This window comes from Protomyctophum bolini (assembly GCF_963924005.1).
Source record: "Protomyctophum bolini genome assembly, chromosome: 17".
Lineage (NCBI taxonomy): Eukaryota > Metazoa > Chordata > Actinopteri > Myctophiformes > Myctophidae > Protomyctophum > Protomyctophum bolini.
Genome location: NC_137878.1, coordinates 16,721,781 through 16,745,930, shown reverse-complemented (window position 1 = coordinate 16,745,930; position 24,150 = coordinate 16,721,781). Strand labels below are relative to the sequence as shown.

The 24,150-nt window shown below is 44.9% G+C and overlaps 1 protein-coding gene across 1 annotated transcript in view; it reads right to left on the bottom strand.

Moving 5' to 3' along the window:
• Positions 1 to 364: 364 nt before the first annotated feature.
• rnf19b (ring finger protein 19B) overlaps positions 365 to 24,150 on the bottom strand; it is a 28,851-nt gene continuing 5,065 nt past the window's right edge. Inside the window, exons 2-10 of the mRNA XM_080787654.1 lie at positions 18,278 to 19,639; positions 10,069 to 10,268; positions 7,542 to 7,686; positions 6,895 to 7,057; positions 4,152 to 4,266; positions 3,519 to 3,659; positions 3,132 to 3,321; positions 2,849 to 2,983; positions 365 to 2,627 (exon numbers count right to left, since the gene is read on the bottom strand). Coding sequence (XP_080643780.1) covers positions 2,165 to 2,627; positions 2,849 to 2,983; positions 3,132 to 3,321; positions 3,519 to 3,659; positions 4,152 to 4,266; positions 6,895 to 7,057; positions 7,542 to 7,686; positions 10,069 to 10,268; positions 18,278 to 18,960 — 2,235 coding nt within the window. The 5' untranslated portion in view covers positions 18,961 to 19,639 and the 3' untranslated portion in view covers positions 365 to 2,164. The remainder of the gene's footprint in view (positions 2,628 to 2,848; positions 2,984 to 3,131; positions 3,322 to 3,518; positions 3,660 to 4,151; positions 4,267 to 6,894; positions 7,058 to 7,541; positions 7,687 to 10,068; positions 10,269 to 18,277; positions 19,640 to 24,150) is intronic.

The window sequence follows — 24,150 nt, the reverse complement described above, 5'->3', positions numbered from 1 at the left end:
AGCACAGATGTAATAAAAAGCTATGAACCTATTCCAGTTATTAAGTATGATTATGAAGAGCTGATCAGCATCAACAGGGGACGAGTTTCATTCCAAAGTGAGTTATCCACCATTTGGCATACAATACAGACACTTATGATTGATAGTGCAACATTAAAAATAATTTGACTACTTTTTTCTAAAAGACAGTACTAAGTCCTTGGTTCACACAAGAGTAACACTTTTACAGATAGGATTCTCTATATTTCAGAGTTATTAATTGATTAACTGCGTGGATTGACCCCCTCACCCCATCCACCCCCAACATAGATATGGATATAAAGCATTTAGGAAACAAACTCTGTTACATCCAATAAAACAGGCTTTCTGGTAGTGGATTTATTTTGGTTGTACCACAGACAATTTTATGCAGTAAACACAGTAATAGCAATAAACAACGGACAGCAAAAAAGATAGACATTTCAGATAAAGTGCACGAGTGCTCATTCAAAAATAAAAATCCAGTACGAACGTATACATTCATCAAGAATTCATTCGCTCCACTCTCTCTGTAAGCTTGTGGATTTTGTCTGTCTGACTTTTGCAGCTCTGTAACTAACAATCATTCAATCCTCTCTGCTCCACATGCTCGCACACAAAGACAAAGACAGAGAACAACATTCAAGTGGGTCAGACCATTTGCCAGTTAGCGTGTTGCAAACTAAGTCAGTGTGTGTTGCGTTGGTCAAAAAGAAAGTTTCATCATTGCCACTGTCTGTAAGGCAGTCAGGTAGGCAGTCAAGTCAGCCATTTGCATGTGCAACTGGCTGTAGGTTGACTTCAGGTGTGGTCCTATCATCCGAGGCATACAAGAGCCTTGCAATAATGAAAGAGTTCTGACATTGTCAGCTGACTTCCTGAAACGTAGCTTAACCCATTAAGACCTGAAGCCGATTCTACGAATGCCTACTGAATATGTAGTTTTCTTACTGTTTCCAAATTGTTAATATAATATTCAATCAATCAATTTCAAGATTTTAAAAAAATGTACAGAAATAGTCAGCCTTCTGATTGGACCCTGACTGACTAACTGCCCTGGTTCCGCCTAGTCTATGTTGAATTTGCTTTTTAATGACACCAAGTTTAAAATAAGAATTTAATGCACAGCATACTGAAATATTGATATGATATTTCAATGGTAGTGGATGGAGAGAGGATTTTTGTCCAACCACGAAACGGCAACCAATGGGTGCGAAGATGGGCAGAACCACGGGCTGAACTTGACAAAGGGTGAAAATGCAAAAATCTAAAATCACACAGATTTTAGGGTTAATTGCTGTATATTAAAAGCTCGGTGGACATATTTCATTTGACTTCAATAGAACAGAATAAATTAGATCATAATAGCAGTCCAGCATGATCATCACATTAACTGTCAGAACTCTGTCATTTCCACAGCTCAGCGAGCATGGGCTCTCTTTTCGAGGACATCTCCTTCTCTGTGCAGGACAAGTTAGATTCAAGTGCAGATATAACCTCCGCTAAGCCACAACGACTCTGTGCAAAACTACACTCTCACCTGTGTCACAGGAGCTCGCCGCACTTTGACACCTTCCACACACAAGACATAGTCATGCAGACTCATGCATACAGCAAATCATACCATTCAAGGTTCATTCAGATATAAATAGGAAATAAACAAGACATAGTACAAGTCCACGCACATTCACACATTTCTTTACCCCCTCCACCCCGTCTCTCGCTTCCGCAATACATCTTAGCATCATCGTAGTACTTTTACCCATCTAATTTCATACTTTATTTTTACCATATCTTGTGGCAAATTTGTACCTCTTGTTTGCTATTTTTTTTTTTGCTTAAGTAGCCAAGGCATTTTGCACCAAGAAGTAAACATAAAACATCATCTAAGAGGTAGAATCCTGAGAATAACCTCAGCGAGGATATTAACAGGTCAATAGAACAACAGATAAGACAGACTGACAGGTAAAAGTACATAAAGGCTGTCTGCGTGTAAGAAGGTTTTGGTGAGTGAATCGAGAAAAAAAAAGAACAAGAAACAAAAAAGTAAAACAAAATGAATCTATGAAACCGTGTGAAAGCTAATACATGGAATTGTCGGGGAGTTTCTTTTTTTTTGTGCAATCCTGTGCAAGCCAGTGTTCTCTCAGACATAGAGGATTACGCTGCTGTCTGCTGGACAGTGAAGGCCTTCGGTGGAGGGGTTCAGCGCTCGGCAGGACGGGGGCTGCTGGGGCAGGGGCTGGTGGGAGAAGGACAGCGGGCGACCGCTCTTCGGGTGAGGCGAGTCACAGTCGTCCGACGTCAGCTCGGCGATGTCATCCGACTGCGTGTCCGACATCTCCAGGTCGCTGCGGATGCTCTCCGGCTGAGCCAGGGTGACGTCGCGGAGACCCTCTCGGATGGACGCGCCCGGCGACAGGCCCAGCACGGAGCCGGACAACGCTACCCCGCCCCTCCTGGAGCTGCAGTCCAGAGGCTCCTCCCCTCCCGGGCTGTCTGCCATGGCGGCTGTGCCCGGAGGCGGGGTTAGGTCCTCTTCGCTGGTCAGGCAGAGGTGGCTGGGTTTGGCCTCAATGTCCACTTGAATCTCCAGGTTGGTGCACTCCCTGAAGAGGAACAAGATGGAACATTTTAACATGCTCAAGATTAAATCCGGTTATTATATGTGGTACAGTTGAATAAGGTATAGGGAAATCAAGGAGAAGACAAGTTAGACACATTTATGTACTTCCTTAACACACACACACACACGCTGAGAAGTACATGGACAGAATGACCAAGAAACACAATAAACAAAACACAAAGCGGTGATGACTGCGTACAGTACCTGTCAGGTAGTGTGTAGGAGGAGATTATGGATCCGGCCATGCCTCTGGTGCTGGCACAGTCACTGCCTGCACCCAGGCTTCCGGACTCCCTCTTGGTTGACTCCTTAGCCAGTTCCCCTCCTTGCACCTCCAGCCTGAAAGGGAACAATACATGAAATGTACACATGGGTCATCGTGAGTCGTTTCTTTCAGGCGCAAGAGATAGCATGGGGATGTCTTTGGAACCACGTCAACATCAGCCTACACCTATTCTATTGTATGTTGTAATCTGTTTTTTGTTACCTGCTATATTTGCCGGTGCGGGCTCCCAGAGCACCCCCTGCCAGGGTGTTAAAGTGGGGAGTGTCCCCGAGGCCCCCTGGTGCCACAGAAAGGCCCTCGCTGGGGGAGGTGGTGCTCAGGCCGCTGGCCGCCCCATCCAGACTGCTCTCCCCGAGGCTGGGAGACTTGAGGGCACGCCACGCATCCGCCACTGAACCGAGAATGGTACAAAGAAAGATCATTCTATTTTAAATACATGCTTTATGCAAAGAATTTTGTACTCTCAAAAGTAGCAATGATTGCATTCGAAATAACACTAAAGGCAGAGGCACGGTTAAAAAACGAAACATTGGATATGTTAAAAGACATCCTCCGCCCGTTTGCAAATGTGATGTTTGGTTTCCTCACCTGTGATTGGTCCATCATCCTCGTCAAAGTCTATCCGTACGCCCCGCCCCTTCCCCCGGCTCACACCACAGCCCCCACCTCTGCACAGAGAGATAGGCACCACCCCGTAGACATATGCCAACATGATGGGTACACCAATACCTGGGGGAGAGAGAGAGAGAGAGAGAGAGAGAGAGGGTTGGGGGGGGGGGGGAGGGTGGTAGGGAGAGAAATTATGGAAAAGAAACAGAGGGAGACAATGAGAGTAGTTAATTTACTATTGATTGATATCTAAATAAATAAATGAATACATTTTCCCTTCATTGTCAATGGCATTTTTTAAAACAAACATCTCAGTTCCGTGCATAAAGTGTGATGTGATGCCTCTTGGAACTATGACTGGTGGCCTTCTGTTGGCACTGTTTCTATATTGTCTATGTACTGTCTGTGATCTGTTTGTTTGCATGTTTTATGTATATCCTGATGACTGCTGTGCACAAAACAAATTTCCGAAAGGACAAATAAAGTATCTATCTATCCAACATTGAACAAAAAAAAAAAAAAACCTGTATATAGGAGGGGCTAGCGCCCCTCAAAAATTAACCGATTAACAGGAAAAAAAGACGAGAGAACAGACAATGTGCTGCTCCTTACCGACGCTGACAGTTGCTATGACCGGAGCAGTGATGATGGACAAGGCCACGCCTCCTGTGATGGCCAGGTTCCTCCTGTGACGAGAGCTCTTCTTCAGCTCATAGTGGGCGTGGATCTGCAATAAAGAACAAGCATAAAGTGAACACAGCTGAATTGGACAGTAGTCTCGCCTTGCCAGACTGTTGGCTCCCACAATTTTCAAATGTCCCCAGAACTGCCAGACCCACAAAAACACAGCCAGGGTGCCGTCCCGGTTCCGGCGAGCCGTCCCGTGTCCGAAGCGGTCGAGAAATGACCGAAGTCCAGACTCATATCGTGGACAGAACGTGTGAGTGATCCCACGTGATCAGTCTGGCAATGCCAGGCTAAGAAGGAATGTTCGGCTCTTTATTCTTGTTGGTACCGCCCTGTAATGTAGTATGTGTCCTGAATAGGATGTCGGTACTAATAAATAATGTTTTATTTTAATTATTTTTCAGGCACCTTTAAAAGCTAAAACGATTCAAACAACATGAGCAACAAGCAGCCACGGTGTAAGGGAGGATTTCCTATTGTAACAGTCCAATTAGTTTAGTTGTTTATCCATGTTAAACAAAGAACATCAAGCCAGAATCCAAAACATGCAGTTCTACAAAGTATCCACAAGAGGGTGGTATATCAATGTACCATTAAAGGTCTTATTATACATCCAGTCTCACATGGAAAAGAAAAAACATAATAGAACCGATTAAAAAATACTTTGCAGGCAATTGAACAGCTCAGCAAATCACTGAAAAACTGCCTTCCTGCTCTAACAGTTTGTGCAGATATTGATAGTCAAACCATCAAACAACCAGGAGAAGGGCACACACCAGTATTGATGAGGTGCTGCTAACCTTGGTAAAGAAGTCTTAAAGTGAAGAAAAGGCTGAACACTCATAGCCACAATGAAGAAGAGCTTTCCAAGTCGAGCGTTGGTACTTAACTTAGTACTCAATAAATTATCCTGCATGGTGACGTGAGTGTGCTGCTTTTTCTTTACTTTTAGAATACGTCACCTTACCGTCTATAAACCAAATTAACACCTTGTGTGGCATGCTGAAGTGAGTAATGGAAGTTTCATTATGCTGAACATAACAGGAACCGAATGTCCTGACCTGTATTTCTAGGAAATTACAACCATGCTTCTCAACAATGGCTGACCTCAATGCCTGCCAGAAGCTGCCAACATCAATAGAAAGAAATACTTTCAGTGTCATTTGAAACATTGTAAATTGCAGGGAAGTGAAAGAGTTTTCCTTGTAAAGAACCAAAATTTGGCAACAGTGAAAGCAGTGGCTTTCCACGTTATGAACTGCTATAGACTACGAGTAGTCGAATGCCAGTGCTGCTGAGGCTGAAAGACCGACAGAATGCGAAGAAAGGAATTTATTACAGTAGGTGAGGTATGCCCCATTGTTTTACCTTGCCCACATTAATCACATGAACTCTTCAACCTTCACATGTAATACGTGAACATTCATCAAAATAGGAAACATGTAGAAAGGACTGGACCATGGATAGACCCCTGGGGGAAGTATATAGGGTTAAAGGAGTAATTCACCCAAAAAACTAATGTTCTATCAATTACAAAGCCCTTGAAACCTTGAATTGCTTTTGTCGCATTCCTTACCCAATAATGTAATGACCAGTGAGACGATTTGAGTCTCCTACCGGTTTGGTCATCACAAATTCCCCACAGCGAGTCGCGATGTCCAGGTATGAATTTAGCCATCTGTTCCACTACCAGCAGTGCTGCTGGCTGTGATGTAGCCTAGTTACTAGTGGTTCCCAAACTTCTTTTCAGGGGACCCATTTTTTTAAGATGAAAAACCAGGCGACCCAATTCCCAACATTGTCTTTACTTGCGTACAGAAAATCCAAATTCACACTATGTGGTTGTAAAAGGCATAAGTAGCTAAATGCTTGCTTTGCTTAGCAGAGGATATTGAGAGGATATACTTATCCAGAACCAGCTCGTCACACTGCTCGACAGAGCGAATACACATGCTGCTGCTCGAGGGAGTCTCCACTCACCACCAATGGTGCGAGCCGTGAGGGCGAGCCATGGTAGTATGAAATTACTTTCATAGACACGGGTCGGGTAGCTCTTCCGGAACAAGTTTTTCGGCTCTCCAAGTGTAGTATGAATGAGTGGGCTTAGAGAGAATTACGTTTTGACTAGAGAAGGTTGTGTAAATCATATGGATTGGCAAACTTTCCCGAAAGTTGGTGGGAAACCTGGGAATTATTAGTAGCCTTCCCACAGAATAGAAATGTTTGGGTTGACATAGTAAAAGGTCAAGGTCACACTCAAGGTCTACATTGAATGAGAGAAATCTGTTCAGAAGCGGGATCTACTGACATTGGAGCAGGGACACATATTGAAATGTATTAGGCTATTGTTGCACATGACATGTATTTGTTACATACATAATGTTTGTCCAAGTGATGACAACATGCCACTGCCACACTACTTTTTGGTATGTTCACGGTCCACAGATTTGTCTCCATATAGCCTGTCTAATGAATAAGTACCATAATTATGTAATGACATTGCCTTTGTATACAGGTGCACAACCCCCCAAAAAAAACATTGTTCATCACATGATCTACTGAGCACACCTCAACTCACTTCATTACAACTCTTTGACTTCAATGAAGATGATAGTAATGACGATGATAATGCTCATCATCAATACTACCATGGCTGCTGTTATCTCACCTTGCGCCCCACATAGACTGGAATGCCGATAACCATGGCAGGGACGGCGATGCCGGCGATGAGGGTGATGCCAACCGGAGCTCCTATCAGGGTGCCCAGCTGCCACAGGATCTTCTTCTTCCTGCTCCATGGCTTCTTCCCCCAGAATGTACAGCCCGATGGACTGGTGAGGAGGAGAGGAGAGAGAGACGTTGAAATAGAAGAATGGATCATTTACAGAAGGAAGAGGAGAGTCTGTCGCTTATTCAGCCTCAATACCTGGGAGGAGGCTGCCCTCCAGAGAGGCATGTGGAGTAGGATGGTCCATGCAGGCACAGCACAGCTATAGAAAAGGATCTCCACTGTGCCGCAGAAGCAAAGAGGCAACTGAGAAAGGAGAGACCTACCACCAAGACGGCTCCTCACACCACCACCACCCTCATGGCAACCATTCACATATGCACCCACTGCAATAGAGACTGTAGAGTGTAGATCAAGGATCGGCCTCTACAGCCACCTGAAGACCCACAGACGACCAGGCCCAATGGCAGGAGGACAATCATACTAATTTCGAGTGATCGCCGATGGTGTGTGTGTGTGTGTGTGTGTGTGTGTGTGTGTGTGTGTGTGCGTGTGCGTGCGTGTGTGCGTGTGTGACGTGTTCCTACCTGAGGTAGTGCAGGTCAGAGATCTCCTTCATGCAGAGCCAGCAGAACTCACAGCCACAGACAGCGCAGGTCATGTGATTACAGCTGCCGTCGTTCATCTTGATGATGTAAGCGCCGCACCTGGGGCACGGCTTGATGTCATCGGCTGGGGACGGAAACAAGCGAGAGGTCAGTCATTAAGAGATTCTTCATGATCAGCCAACACAGAGAAGCTGGCAGAACCTTCACTAAAAGAGCCGGGACCATGCGCCACACGTCCCAGACTCTTCTCCCTTCTGGCTCCAAAACTATGGAATGAACAAAGAACATCCCATTGCAATCAGAACTGCAGACTCACTCCCAATCTTGCGCCGTAGTCTGAAAACTCACCTCTTCAGACTCAATCTTAGCCCGTAGCACTTTTGTATCTCTATCGGACCTCTCTCCCAGAGAAGTCTTACTCATTATGGTAAGGTAATGAATTGGCTTATGAGTACAATTTGACATGCATGGAATCCATTAAAACACAGTTTAAATGTTGAATGACTGTTGCATATTTGGAGGTTTCTGTTAGTGTTTGTGTGCTTGCTATCCTGCTGACACAGCTCAACCACACTCCCTCTCCCTCTCTCGTTTACTCTCTCCCACGCTCTTGCATTTCTTCTTTCCTTTATTTCTTCTCTTTCTCCTGCTCTTCCCTTCATTATTTATTTTGTCCCCCCTCAGCCATGTCTCGTTCACCCCCCGACTCCCTCCGATGCTCTCTCGCATTTCCTTCGTCGTCCTCTCTTAAGCCCAAACCACACCAATGGGCAGAGAGTCGAGACGCAACAAAACGGTTTTAGTGTTCGTCCCAACGGTGTGATATGTCCTGTTGCACGCCAGGCATGGTGACGCATGTCGACGCAAGTCCACCCAAGTGATTCAATCAATTGGTTCGATTCAATGGTTGCTTGCAACTACATGCGTCTACTCGCAGCCGTTGTTTTGTTTTTGATTTGTTATGGACATCACAATCACATTGCATGATTGTACAACCATCAGATGTATTGCTTACAGTGTTTTAGTACAATTGCTAATTTTCACCCCCTGTAATTTGGTATATAGTATTTTTTATTGGCCTAAAATATTGTCTATATACATATACATTAATGAATCCACTTGCTGACCGGCTGTCACTATTGGGGAATTCTTTTACAGAGTTTCTTGTGACCATACCATTAATATCCTATGGCAGGCAAAAATGACAAACTTTCCTTTTGCTTTAAGTAGCATGTGACATGTCAAACTAGGGGGTTTCATGATTCTGAATACATTCCAATCATTAGTTTTGCACAAAATACACTCCTTGGGCTAAAAGCAGCCATAGCCACTTGCCCAAAGGTGCCCAAAATGTGCTGACCTCATCACATTTCTGCGGCATGTCATGCGGCAAGTCTGGGAGCTGACGGTAGGTGGGGCGCTCCACCCTAGCCAGCGCTTTGAAAAGGAAATAGACTTCCACGTTGGGCTGATACAGACAATAAGCCGTTCGACCTATGAGTTCTCCCTCCCCCCTCTCTCTCTCTCCTCCTCCAACCCTCTCTCTAGCTCTGTCTCTCTAAAATATAGAGACAGCAAGATAAAACAGTCAGGACAGGCACACATACATTCAAGACAGAAAGACAGACGCACGCAGACGAATATAGTGACAGGCAGACAGACAGGGGACTGGTTTTGATTAACAGCTACCCTGCAAGTCAATAGCAGCCTATTATTATCAGACCCTCTGGATATATGGCTGGGAGACAGAGAGTGTGGATGATGCATTATTAAGACGGAGCAAGAGAGAGAGAGAGAAAGAGAGGTTGGCTGAGGACAGCCCAGAGGGTCCCATTTAATACAATTTAATCAAAGCTGGATTAAACACACTTGCTCGCACACACACGCACGCACGCACGCACGCACGCACACACACACACACACACACACACACACACACACACACACACACACACACACACACACACACACACACACACACACACACACACACACACACACACACACACACACACACACACACACACACACACACACACACACACACACACACACACACACACACACACACACACACACACACACACACACACACACACACACACACACACACACACACACAATCTGATACCCCAAGAGGTGCAAGGAGTGCTTTGACAAAATGTGTGTGTGTGTGTGTGTGTGTGTGTGTGTGTGTGTGTGTGTGTGTGTGTGTGTGTGTGTGTGTGTGTGTGCGCGCGTGTGTGTTGCTGTATTTTGGTGTGGCATGTGTGTGTATTTGGTTATGTACTAATCTATTTATGTAAGTATTGTGTGTGTTTTGTGTGTGAGTGCACGTACGACGTGTGACGTACGTGCATGTGTGCATGCAAGCTTGCCTGGTACATGCATGTGTGTGTGAGTGTGTTTATACATATTGCAATTGCATATTCGTGTATGTGTACTCTTAGGTATGTACTTGCACTTGTGTATTAGTGTGCTTGTATTAGTATTACAGTGCACTCACCAGGCCCTTGCTCCTGTGTGTAGCTAGGGGAGTGGTTGCTGTGCGTGTGCAGGGACTGAGCCCTCTGCTGGCGTGCAGAGTCACAGGTCTGGTTGGGATGCCAGGCCTGCTTGCAGTGGTAGCAGAACTCTGCCCCACAGCCCTCCCTACGACACACCAGTCTGGGGCAGCTGGCACAGCCAGAGGCGATCACTGCAAATCTGACACACACACACACACACACACACACACACACACACACACACACACACACACACACACACACACACACACACACACACACACACACACACACACACACACACACACACACACACACACACACACACACACACACACACACACACACACACACACACACACACACACACAAAGGAAGGAAGGAAGGAAAGTTAAGTTAAATCAATTCAGACATGACTAAATGACAATATTGAGAGAGGGAGATGCAGAAAAAGCTTAAATGATGTAATGCAGAAAAAGCTAAATTATATTACTGGGTGAACAGAGAAAGAAAGACAGGACAATTTGTGACAGAGAGAGAGAGAGAGAGAGAGAGAGAGAGATGAATTGATCGGGTAGTTAGAAGTAAAGTTAGAAGAGAGGTCAGAGACCATTTAGTAAACTGAGAGACAAGAGAGAGTATTCATTCTCTAATAACTCTGACCAATGCAGAGGGGATGATAATCACCACCATGATGGAAGGCACTTTCGCTTTACTTTTTTTGGGTATAGGACATTTTGATAAGGACAATATATTGACGTTGTACTGAAGCAGTCTGTAACTATATTGACGTTGTACTGAAGCAGTCTGTAACTATATTGACGTTGTACTGAAGCAGTCTGTAACTATATTGAAGTTGTACTGAAGCTGTCTGTAACTATATTGAAGTTGTACTGAAGCTGTCTGTAACTATATTGACGTTGTACTGAAGCAGTCTGTAACTATATTGACGTTGTACTGAAGCAGTCTGTAACTATATTGACGTTGTACTGAAGCAGTCTGGAACTATATTGACGTTGTACTGAAGCAGCCTGTAACTATATTGACGTTGTACTGAAGCAGTCTGTAACTATATTGACGTTGTACTGAAGCAGTCTGTAACTATATTGACGTTGTACTGAAGCAGTCTGTAACTATATTGACGTTGTACTGAAGCAGCCTGTAACTATATTGACGTTGTACTGAAGCAGCCTGTAACTATATTGACGTTGTACTGAAGCAGTCTGTAACTATATTGACGTTGTACTGAAGCAGTCTGTAACTATATTGACGTTGTACTGAAGCTGTCTGTAACTATATTGACGTTGTACTGAAGCAGTCTGTAACTATATTGACGTTGTACTGAAGCAGTCTGTAACTATATTGACGTTGTACTGAAGCAGTCTGTAACTATATTGACGTTGTACTGAAGCATTCTGGAACTATATTGACGTTGTACTGAAGCAGTCTGTAACTATATTGACGTTGTACTGAAGCAGTCTGTAACTATATTGACGTTGTACTGAAGCAGTCTGTAACTATATTGACGTTGTACTGAAGCAGTCTGTAACTATATTGACGTTGTACTGAAGCAGTCTGTAACTATATTGACGTTGTACTGAAGCAGTCTGTAACTATATTGACGTTGTACTGAAGCAGTCTGTAACTATATTGACGTTGTACTGAAGCAGTCTAACTATATTGACGTTGTACTGAAGCAGTCTGGAACTATATTGACGTTGTACTGAAGCAGTCTGTAACTATATTGACGTTGTACTGAAGCAGTCTGGAACTATATTGACGTTGTACTGAAGCAGTCTGGAACTATATTGACGTTGTACTGAAGCAGTCTGGAACTATATTGACGTTGTACTGAAGCAGTCTGTAACTATATTGACGTTGTACTGAAGCAGTCTGGAACTACATTGACGTTGTACTGAAGCTGTAACTATGCTGCTTTAATTCTGCAGCAGCTTTCTACACAACTGTTCACAGACAGGATGAAACAATGGTACTAGTGAACAATGACGTAACGCGTAAATAAACGGACACTGGGCATTTGTTTGCACTTCAAACATTCCTTGGCGGATAAAGCAGGTCTCAAACCAGGCGTGGCTTCCTGTGGCACTAATGGCCATTGCATTATCTCTACATCTCTGCTTTATACAACTGGTAGTTATGTATAGCAATGCTGTCACAGGGAAAGGCCAAAACTGTGTGTGTGTGTGTGTGTGTGTGTGTGTGTGCGCGCGCATGTATTTTCTCTGGTAACCGAGGGGACCTGTTGAGGTACGAAGCAGAAGGAGGCACAACACAGGTTGCTCTGGCAACCTACACAGTAAAATACAGAGTGTTCCTTTTCTGTGACACTCACAGGTGAATTTTCAACCTCAATCAGAATTTTACTGGATGGGTAAGAACATTCCACATCCAAGCTGTGTCCGCAAATGGTGGATATTTCCAACACGTCAGAGAGAGAGAGAGAGAGAGAGAGAGAGAGAGAGAGAGAGAGAGAGAGAGAGAGAGAGAGAGAGACAAGAGACAGAGAGTGAGCGAGAAGGCATAATGGTGTGTGAGAAAGGGCAGGGAGGTTACTGTGGAGAGAGAAGGAGCAACAGACAGAGACAGAAAGACAAAGACAAAGGAGAGAAGAGGAGGAGAGACGCAGGGTGCACATGTAAACAGAGCTGCTAACTTTAGTTTAAACGCATTTTATAGCTGAGGCTTTTTTGTAAACAAATTCAATAGTTTGGTGATTTTCTGGGTTAGGGTTAGGGTTTTTGCTATTTGTCCCAAAGTGAACGGAAAAGATTGGTGCTATTTGTTTCATAAAGCTTTATACCCTGTAGTGCTGCAAAAATAATTGAAAAAAGATCGAGATCTAGATTCAGACACCTGTATGCAATCTCATTTTGTGAAGAATCGTGCAGCACTGCTGTCCAGTTCATTTTAGTTACACTCTAGCCAAATGATAATAACGATATGGAAAATGCACTATAGGTAAATTATAATTTCCTATATAATTTAATGTTTATTTAATGCCATCATGCCCATATGATCAGCATGATAAGGTCATACCACGCTACCACGCTATACAAAGAAAAAGATGGTGCTACCTAATTTGAGGTGGCGCTACCAACTTAAAAGGTTGGCGGCACCAGTGATACCTGTGAAGACGTTAGTCTGGAGCCCTGCCTGTATAACGACACAATGTGACATAGCTCTGTAACTTACACAATGCTGTACCACTCCAACTGTATATTTCTCCATTTTCAACTGTTATTAATTGACAGCAAAAGCCAGAGTGTTGACACACACACACACACACACACACAGACACACACACACACACACACACAGTGTCCAGCGAGTGAGTGTGTAATGACGTCTTTGATTTAGACCCAACTCCTGTTTCCCCTGGCAACATTCCCTCTACGCTGCATCGATAGTCACCATGGCAACTGATAGCCCAGGGGAAAGCGGCAGCAGGCTTTGGCCTTATTGGATATCCTGCCCTGTCAATCATGCAGACTGACGTTTGATTGGGCACAATAAGGGGCAACAGACCGGGTTAAGACAAATCAGATGGCAGAGGTAGAAGAATGTGTGTGTGTGTTGGAGGAGGGAGGTTATTTGAGGCAATATGGGTCGCAATATGTCTGATGTGTGTTACACAGTAACATGTTGCTACAATCTCACTGCCACACGTTGTGTATGGCAACATATTACACTGTAACACACATCTCAGATTTACTCATGCTGTGTGTAGAAACATGTTACAGTGTAACGCACAGCAGACAGAATGCCATGCGGTGTGTAGTTAGAGGCTGTTTGCAGTATGTTACTCTGACCCGCGTTGTGTAGTGAGTAGTGACAGGTTGCTGCAATGTGTTTTCCTCAGACAAAAATAGGTTTCAACAACACCTACAGTATGTTCTGCGTACAGTATGTGATGAGTCACTCTTTAGAAATGGTTCCCATGCTGCAGCTTGTCAGTTCTTGTGTGGACACATTACTACATGACGACGATAACGCAACATTTCCAGTAAGAGATCAATGAAGTTATTCTAATCTTCCCTTCCCGTCTGTCTAAAGACCTGGAGGCGTGATCAATGCTCTTTGGCCACTCAGAATAGCCAAATGGCATTGATCACGCCTCCAGGTCTTTTGTTTACTCAAGTTAGGGAATAAGACCTGGCACTTAAGACATGCAAAATACAGCCGTAAGTGTCCCCGAGCAAGACTCTTATCCCCCAATTGCTCCCTGAGCGCTCAATCAATGGCACTTCCACACTGCTCCTAAAGGTGCGTTCAAACTTGAAAATACAGTCGCTTCAATTGCTTCACTTTGGTCACACAGGTCAGTGTTGGTTAAAACACAGACAAGTTCCTTCGCTCGTTCGAGATCTGTAGCTCTCTTTCCCTCCCTCGAGTGGTGGATTATATTAGTGATATATCATTGATATAACAGATACAGTAATTTAACTTTGGGAGTGTAACCAAATGGACCCACTCGTTCAATTTTGTACCTCGAAACGAAACACCTACAACCGAGCTAGAAAAGTAGAAAACACCAAAGACGGCTTGGTTCAATATATTTAACATAATTTCTGCTACTTATCATTTATGAGCAGCAAACCAAAAGCACAAAAACATGTCCAGGGCTCATGACAACATCAACGCTGATTGGCTGTCAGGACGCGATGGGTGGAGTCGTGGGGAAGCGAAGGTCGCTTCAGTTAGATTTTTCCAGCAGGGGCGAAGAGTAGACACCAGGCGATCGTTTGCGCTGCCCAGTTCTCGCAACATCTTGTCTTTGCATTGACAATATAAGCATATATGTAATCGTGCCGCTCGACCTATCCAGGTTTTTAAAAATATTTTTTTTATCCCACGATTTTGTAACCCATTTTTCACCCCTGTGTCAATCATCTAATGTGATTCTGGGCTCTACACACCCTCCACCAACCTGGGGAGAGCAACGGACTTAACTCAGGCTTCCTTCATGTTTGAGTGTCCAAGTTGCTCCTTTACACCTGACAGGGGGGAGTTTCCCTGGTTGGACGTACAGTAGCGCGTGGAAGGAACACGTTATTCCAACCAGTTCCTTTCCCCTCCATCAGGCGCCCCGGCTGGCCAGGGGGAGGCAGTTTAGAGACCAGGATTACTGCATGTTTTTGTGAGGGTACCTACCCTAGGGGACACGGGGAGAACATGCAAACTCCACACAGAAAGGCCCTTTCGCCAACCCCGCCTTCGGGTATGGGCACTGATGACGCGGAGGAGGAAACACGGCGCCAGCACCCACAGCGCCCCGAGCGGGAATCGAACCCAGGACCTTCTAGCTGACCTATCCAGGTTTGACTGTTGCTAATAGGCCTAGTTAGGAGGATGGGTATTAAATGTATAGTGACAAATACTTTACCGTACCTACAATGCCCTCCAGATACAAAGTCGGTCAGTGAGTTCATGGCAGATGTGTAGGCTGCTGACATGAGACATCGCCAGAAGAGGTTCATATCTACAGAGCTTCTTCCACAATGAGGTCAACGGTATCGCCACCCACACACACTTGCACACATATTCTCACTTTACGGTCTTCAACAGTCGCACGGAACACGTGTGTTCAGCGTAACTGTTGCAGTGTGTATGTCTATCTATACAGCAATATCCTAGTAGTAATTTAACTCTTGGCGGTGTAAGAATGGACACATTTGTATCTGCGCTTTCGTTGAATATGTAGTTATATAAACACACAATTCTACACTTGATAATGAAACGATTTGCATCTACACTATGTGTGTGCGTATGTGTGTGTGTATGTATGTGTGAGTGTGTGTGTGTGTGTATGTGTGTGTGTGTGTGGGGGGGGGGGGGGGGGGGGGGTGTAATGGATAATAGTACAAGCGTCATAAGCAGTTCAATGATCTACAGAATATATTTAGCGGATTTGTTTTGAGTTTCATGTCAGCAGTGACGCAGAGTAGCTGTCCTACTTACTTATTTATGCACACGCACGCACGCACGCACAGACACACACACACACACAAAATTCCTGGCCTTCCCCTATGACAATGCCAGAATGACCAAAACCACAGCATGCAATGATCACTACATATCTGCCCGCTTCTACGCTGGGAACAATATGTGCTGTAGAGTCAGAGTGCATTGCTGGAATTTGGTGGAAGTAGCAGGATTTTGGTGGAAGTACCGCTCAGGGAAATGACGTTGAAGCTTTACAAATCTGTTTACATTCGCCGTGAATGAAAATGTTTTGATTGGTCGACAAATATTGTATCCGGGGGAAAATAGATCTGACGGATGTTCCGGACCGACATTTCCAGCTATGCACTCTATGCCTTATATTGTGACCAGGCTTTTGTCTTCGCAGATGAGAAGCCTGGGACAGAGGCTAGCCACAATGTATTAATCATCTATTTAATGAGACGCCTCTCATTTGATTCCAGAAACATCCCCCCTGACCTAATCACCCCCACCCTGTCTGTTCCATAAGCACATGATGCAGAGAGATACATTCTTCTAGCTCAGTTAACAGCTCCACATCAGCTTTCTGTTTGTTGTAGAAAAGACACACCATCAAGAGAGAGAGTGAGAGAGAGAGAGAGATAGACATTAAAGAAAGAGGACGAGAGACTGACAAGTTGAGAGAGAGAGAGACAGAGAGAGAGTGAGAGAGAAAGAGAATAACAACGATATCAGAGAGTGACGTGGAGAGGGAGTGGAAAGACGAGACAAAAGGCAATCAGAGGGACAGAGAAAAAGAAAGAAGGGCAAAAGCAAGAAAAAGATAGTGTGTGTGTGCGTGCGTGCGTGCGTGCTATAGATAAGATAAAGGTCTACAGCCATTAGCATGATAACATTGATGAGAGACAGCACAATGGGTCTTTCATAACAATGTTAACTCAAGTGGCTGAGGCAAGTATCTATAAGGAACTGCTTAACCACACTGGTCATTTTCAACATGTGTGGGGATCAACACAGACGGTAACACATTTTAACACACAGAGGATGTTGTAATAAATACATGTACAGAAAATGACGCCAATATTGTGTCCTATCACAATTTAAAAAGCTGAGTCATTGTGTGGGGATCAACACATATCCCTTTAGAGGTTACTACAAATAAATGCACGAAAGACCGCGCCAATTATGTGCCATCACAATTTAAAGGGAATGCACCCATTTTGAGAGTCTGTATTGAAATGCCATTAGTTTCATCAGCTAATCACCCTCTATTTAGGGCAGTGACATGCTATAGCTATGTAGCAGCCATCTGCAAGGAAGGATACAGCAACATAACAGCCAAGAGTGACAGAATACAAGCCCATGTCAAAGGCCTTGTGTTGTTGAAGCCACTGCCATCTCCAGTTACAATCTTACCATGAACTAACTAGGGCTTCCATGTACTGTATGTATGCATCTTTTGTGCAACAAAACTAGCTGATCTACAAGCTCACAGCTGTTACTGTGTGCTGCATTGTGGACCTTGCACTGTAGATCGGCTATTTTCGGGAAGCCAGCACAAAACCACATGATCAGGCTTGACATGGCAAACTTACATATTTATTTTGTGGCTGAACACACTGTGTGAGAATTACTCACTTGAATTGATTTTCTTCCTTCTTCTACATTCCAATTTTCGCAGAAGACAAATCAATTCAAGGACACACCTGTGAGCAACTATTATTACTACGGTGCTCTAAAAAATAGTTTTATTCCAAAATAAATGTCCCCATTCCAATTAGTCTTTAAAAGACCTGTAAACCTTTAAGGGCAGTGGCGTCCACAGGGCGGCGGCTTAGGGGCCTTAAGCCTCGGATATACCAAGCCCCTATGTTCTCTTATTACTGTTTGTTTTACTTGTCATACCACTTTTCATCTTACATATTCCCTTCCCAGAAACTGTATTATTCAGCAAAAGAGTGAAACAGAGATTATGCCAATTATACTTATGGTTGATATTCTTTAGTCTGAAGACAAGAGCACAGGGGAGCTCATGGTCTGCATTTTTCTTGTGTTCAAATACTATACATGGCTTATTCACACAAAATGTCTTCCTACATCTACAGTATGGTTATTTGATAGGGTTTATTTTCTTCTTTTAGACAGCACAATGTGTTTTAATCACCATGCAAATAGCAAATAATATTGTTATTGGGGGAGTGAGAAAAAGCTGTAGGCCTAACTAACTCATTGTTAGTCTCTTACCCGCAGTCGGGCGCCGGGCACCAGCGGCAGTCGGGGTCCGAGGCGAGGCAGCGTCGGAGCAGGAACTCCTCGTACTTCTCCAGCAGCGCGGCGTCGTCCAGGATGTCGGCGACCTGCCGCGGGGACAGACGCTCGGCACACTCGGGGCAGCTGAGCTGCACACGGCTCTCCGTGATCTCGATGCGCAGGTACTGCCGCAGGCAGCCCAGGCAGGAGCGGTGGCTGCAGCCCTGCAGCTCGGGGAGCTGCTCAGCGGGCTGCCGCACCAGGCACAGGGGGCACTCCAGCAGTTCCTCCCCGGACTCGGGGGTCCCGCCCAGGGAAGGCTGGCTGGACGAGAGGGGCTCGTCCGAGGCCGAGGCGGGAGCGTCGACGTCGTGGGTGACGGCGTCCATGGGGTCAGCAGCATCGGCGGTTGGCGGTGGCGGGGGCGGGGTGTTGGTGGTGGCGTTCAGGGTATGAGGGAGAAGTTGTTGGAGTTGCTGTGCGTGTTGTTGTTGCTGTTGTTGTTGCTGATGGTTTTGCGATAGAGGCGGAGAAGCCCCTGCCTTGGCGCCACGGGAACCCCGTTTGCTGTGGAAGAGGCTGTGGAAGGAGATGCGTCCATGGCGCTTGCCCGTCGCACGGCATTTGGGCTTCGGCACCTCGGAGTGAGGTGACTCTGAGTCTTTCTCAGATCCCATCTTGTCCTCTGATAAAGATTACTAAGTCAAACGCAGTATTACACACACACACACACACACACACACACACAGTTTCTCCGTACACACAAATACACTATTAGTCAAAAACCCACACAAGGGAGGATTTGTGCACTTGCGACACCCAATCAGGAATGCCGTAGATACTTGGGCTCCGGCTCTTGGCAGACACTAAAGTCCAACTGCTATCCCAGTGAATATCTTCCTTTTACGAGACACGCAGTGCAGGAAAAGCCGGTGAGAAGATAACAGAGAATTTAAAACAGAAAAAGAAAGAGAGATTGCAGCAAAATCCCCTTTTTAGCTCAGGCAGACGTCTCTTAAAACCTTAGTGGGTTATTATGGATTTCATCCTCTTTGTTAATGTCAACCAAAAATAAAAGTGTATATAGTATATATTATATTTTTCTTTCTTTTTTTCCTCCTGTAAAAAACGGAGAAGAAAACAAAACAATCAAGTAAAACCCCTGAGAGCAGCAACAGTTTTGTGGTGACAGGTCAGAATGCTCCTCAGAACTCCTCAGCTTGGGTGTGTGATTTCCTCCTTGGATGTTGGCAGAAATCCCTCCTCTGTTCTCGGTTCTCTCTTTCAGGTCGTCTGCTCGTTCTCCCTCTCTCTCTCTCTCTCTCTCTCTCTCTCTCTCCGTATCCGTCTGTGTTTCTGTAGGGGAAGAGAAGAACAGGAAGTTAGCTCAATGAGCATGCTCAGTATGACACACCTCTCTCTCACTCACTGCCTCGCCTCTAAGACCCCCCCTCTCTGTCTCTCTTCTGTATTTTGACATGCTCGTTCACTCTTAGACACACACACACACACACACACACACACACCCTGGACGCGGCAACATTGTCCACAGTAACACCTCTGAGAGCGTATTTACACTCTCACAGTTAACCACACAACCCTATACAGCTGATCTACAAGCTCACAACAACCTGTTGCATCTCAGACGTGTTGCTACAAGCTTTTGAGCTTGTAGTTTGTGAAAATTGTTTGAAATTAGAAAATTGTCGCCTACATTGACGCGCCCGAAATACCGCCAGGTAGGTTGAGAGCGGTTGTTTTAACACTCCGGACACACGCCACAGACCCACTCCACTATCCACTAATACCTGTCTGCTTGTTTGTCCTTCACCCGTGCATCTGACGCCCCCACACACACCTGTTCTGGACTCTGTCTCTCCGTCCACGTCACTGGCCACTGCTCATCTGTGGTTCCTTCCTAGAACTCTAATCCTTTGTCTCCGTTAATATAAAAAGCCTCTCTCCATCTTTCTCTGACACGCACGCACGCAGGCACACACACACACACACACACACACACACACACACACACACACACACACACACACACACACACACACAGAGCGTCACAGTCTTCACTTGCACTTCACACTGCGCTGCTAGTATGGTTGCCATGGTGACATTCGCTACGGGCAAGGCAAACAGCGATCCGCTCTGTGACTCTCTCTGGCTCTTATGGAGGCAATCTAATGTGCACACTCACATGCACGCACGCACACACTCACATGCAGTGTGAACACACGTGTCAATGTGTACATGTACAAGAAATGCATGTACACAGACAAATGAGAACACACACACAAGAACAAGGAGACAGACAGACAGGGAAGATTGCGTCCTTTGCTGGCTTAACTGTTATTCAAGTGTATAGTATGACGGTGACGCTTGCTGTAAATCAAAATAATTTGCTTTGGTCGGCCGCACAGCAAAGTATGCATTCTTTTTGATCCTCGGGACTGATAATTACAGTGTTTACAGTTTGATCAATACAGGTGGCAGGTCTACCTTACCTACCTTATAATTATAAGTGCAGACTGTATACAATATGTCTGTGCAGCCAGAGGTTATATACAATGTACAGAGTCAGTGGCTCGCCTAGGTAACCGTATCTGCGTATCAATGATAATCCCAAATAAATAAAAAAGAATAGTCTTAAGAGATGGACGCCTGGTATGCTCGAGTTTGTTACCTGATCCAATTAGCTTTAAAGGGCACTCAGTACGCAGCCATACTGTACCCACAGTCCACACACTGTGCCCTGGTTTCCTGTCCATGACCTCTCTGAGTCTGACTAAGCATTTACAAACCTGATTATAACCATTACTTTGTGAGGTCATTGGCTGACACACACACAAACACACACACATGCAACATACTGCTCTAATACTGGTCACCATTTAGCAGATCATGACAGGGTCACATAGCGCTAACCTCAAGTATGCATTTATTTTGATTTATTTTCAGTTGAATATAAAGTTGCTCCTCACAGTGACCCTCCCGTTTCACCCTCCTGGACTCCTGAAAAACAACCCATTCTAAAAAGGCATTTGGTTTGAAACCAAATAAAGGCTTTTAAAAGTTATATCCCTTTTCTTTACTTGTAAAGTGAAAACCACCTTCTCTCCGTGTGGGCTTTTATGATCAGTCAATATTTCCTGCTTTTAAAAGGGAGCAGAGTTCCAATGACCTACATTGATAACCTACATTAGCACAAAGCCGTTCACAGTGTGAAGATTCAATAGACCTGCCTGGTTCCTTTGATGGTATGATATGACGTGGGACTTTCCATTCTTAGATGTATAGGATAGTGTTTTGAGGACAAACACGTACACACAAGCACAGAAAATGGAGCGGGGGGGGGGGGGGGGGGAGAGAGAGAGAGAGAGAGGTAGTAAAAAATGCATTGCCAGGTGACGGTCACCAAAGAACATTAGACAATGTACAGTATGAGTATATGATATAAAAAGCCTGTTCTTTCTAAATATATTCTCCCACCAGCAGGGTTAATAATAGTCCATCCTGCACTCTGAGATCCTTCACACACACACACACACGCATGCGTGCGTGTGTGTGAGAGTATGGATACGGTAGATTGACGGTGTGAACACGACAGTCGTTGTTATTGTATGCATGCAGCATGTTATGTATGCTAGTGCGTGTTGTGTACAAGCACATATGCCTGTTTGTGTATGCCGTGTACGGAGTCGATATCCACATAATGTACGTGTGTATATTGTGTATAATAAGCCTCCCCACCCCCTCCCTGTGTGTGTGTGTGTGTGTGTGTGTGGTAGAGTAGTCTCCCATAACAAGGTGACAGAACAGCCTGTCAGAAACATCTACACGTCGCTCTGTGACAGGCTATGCTCCGCAGCTCCCTGGCACAGCCAAAACACACATGGAGCAAAGGAAAGGAGGAGACAGAGAAGAAAAGGTGGGAGGGGGCAGGCTCCTTCCCCCCAAAAGTGCCAGTCCTCACGGATAATGAGAACAAAATGTTCTCATCAAAGATGGAGATCACACCTTGTCCTGCTGTGAGGGTCTCTCCTTTGTGTGTCACGTGTTGTATCCAAACACGTGACAAATGACACTGAAACCTGCATTCGGAAAACTAAACGGACAAGTGGGTTTGGGGACCCCCAGGTTATGCTATCAATGCCTACAGTATATATCAAAGTGGGGTCTGGGGACCCCCAGCGCCCTTGGGGGGGTTTAGGGTCACTTAAGCCATGTATTATTCTTCAGATATTGTTGAGCCGCTGCAACAATATAAGTGGAAATCTACACAATAGAACTCCATTAGTTTAAAGAGCAATACACGATAAGTCTGTATCTGTCTCTGTCTGTGGGTCTGTTTGTCTCCTTTTTATTCCCTGATAAGTCATCAACACAAAAACAGACGTTTTTGATGACATCAGGTATCCCTGTGTCTACATATTTAGTTGAATGATCATAATTGTGGTAGAGCTAGAGGGCACGGGCGCACTGGATACTCTACATATCAATTAGTGGGTCTTTGAGATGTTGGTGATTGAGAACCCCTGAAATATGTCTCTGGTGTCGGGCAGCAGCTATGTCCAAAATATTAAGTTTTCAGGAAAGGAAAAAAAAAAAGTTTTAAGCACCCCACAACTAAACGACAACTTCTTGGGGTTGCTCTATAAATAAAGTCGGGCAAAATACTAACTATAGTCTGGTTGCCCTGTTAGGCAACAGCAAACATGATGAATGATGATGATGATGTGTGTGTGTGACTGTGTGTAGCACTCCTGCCATCATGGAATAGGTTGTCTCTCTTGAAAAGAGGGCACTGTTTCTCCTTCATTTGCTGATGGGTTCTCAGTGACAGATGGCCATCAGCAGCCTGAGAACCAAATGATCTGGACAACGACGTGCTTATCATTCAGCACACTCAAACACGCGTCCTCCTCCTTCCACATTCACCCTCCTACTCGCCGGCTGCTCAACACTGAATTTAACATGTGTAACACACACACACACACACACACACACACACACACACACGCACGTGCACAACACAAGTACACAACAACCTCACACTATGTACTGTACCTGCTACTAACCTATTAGTAAACTTTCTGCTGAAACCTACAACCTAATCCCAAATTCTACATTGGGTCTCTCCACACCAGAGGGACACACAGTGACAGTGACAGAGACAGAACAGTGTGACGGACAGTTTGTTCTTGACAGCCTCACACCTCTGCTCTCAGCAGTGGTGTATTTCAGACAGACAGACACAGAGTTCATCATTTTGGAGACATTGAAATTTCAGATCTACAAGCACACAATGTTTCACATCGCGACACGTTGTTGTGAGCTTGTAGTTAGTTCATTTTCAAATAGCCTATGTAATAGGGTTTAAAAGTGTTTAACTCATTCTGGAAACATCCCCCTGGGGGTCCTCAGACCCCACTTTGAGATACATTGCACACACATTCACACAGAGATAGAGGGCTAGACATAGACAGGCACGGAGACACACAAACATCTATATGCGTGTATACAACAAATGTGCACACATTTTCACATTTGGATGCTCTCACACACTCACACACACACACACACACACACACAATTAGCTGAGCTGTACAGGTGTGCCACTTTGACTGATGATTGCTCTTACACAACCAGGTGAGTGAGTCACAATTACTTTAAACACTGCCCTGACCCGTCTACACACACACACACACACACACACACACACACACAGGTTTCCAGATAAAGGTATCATAAACGTTTCCATAGTAGCCTATTAACTGCCGTTAGTCAGACCATTACTAACACTATCCCAAACCCTAACATACAGTAACCCTAACCTCACAGGACACCACGGGTGATTTGTA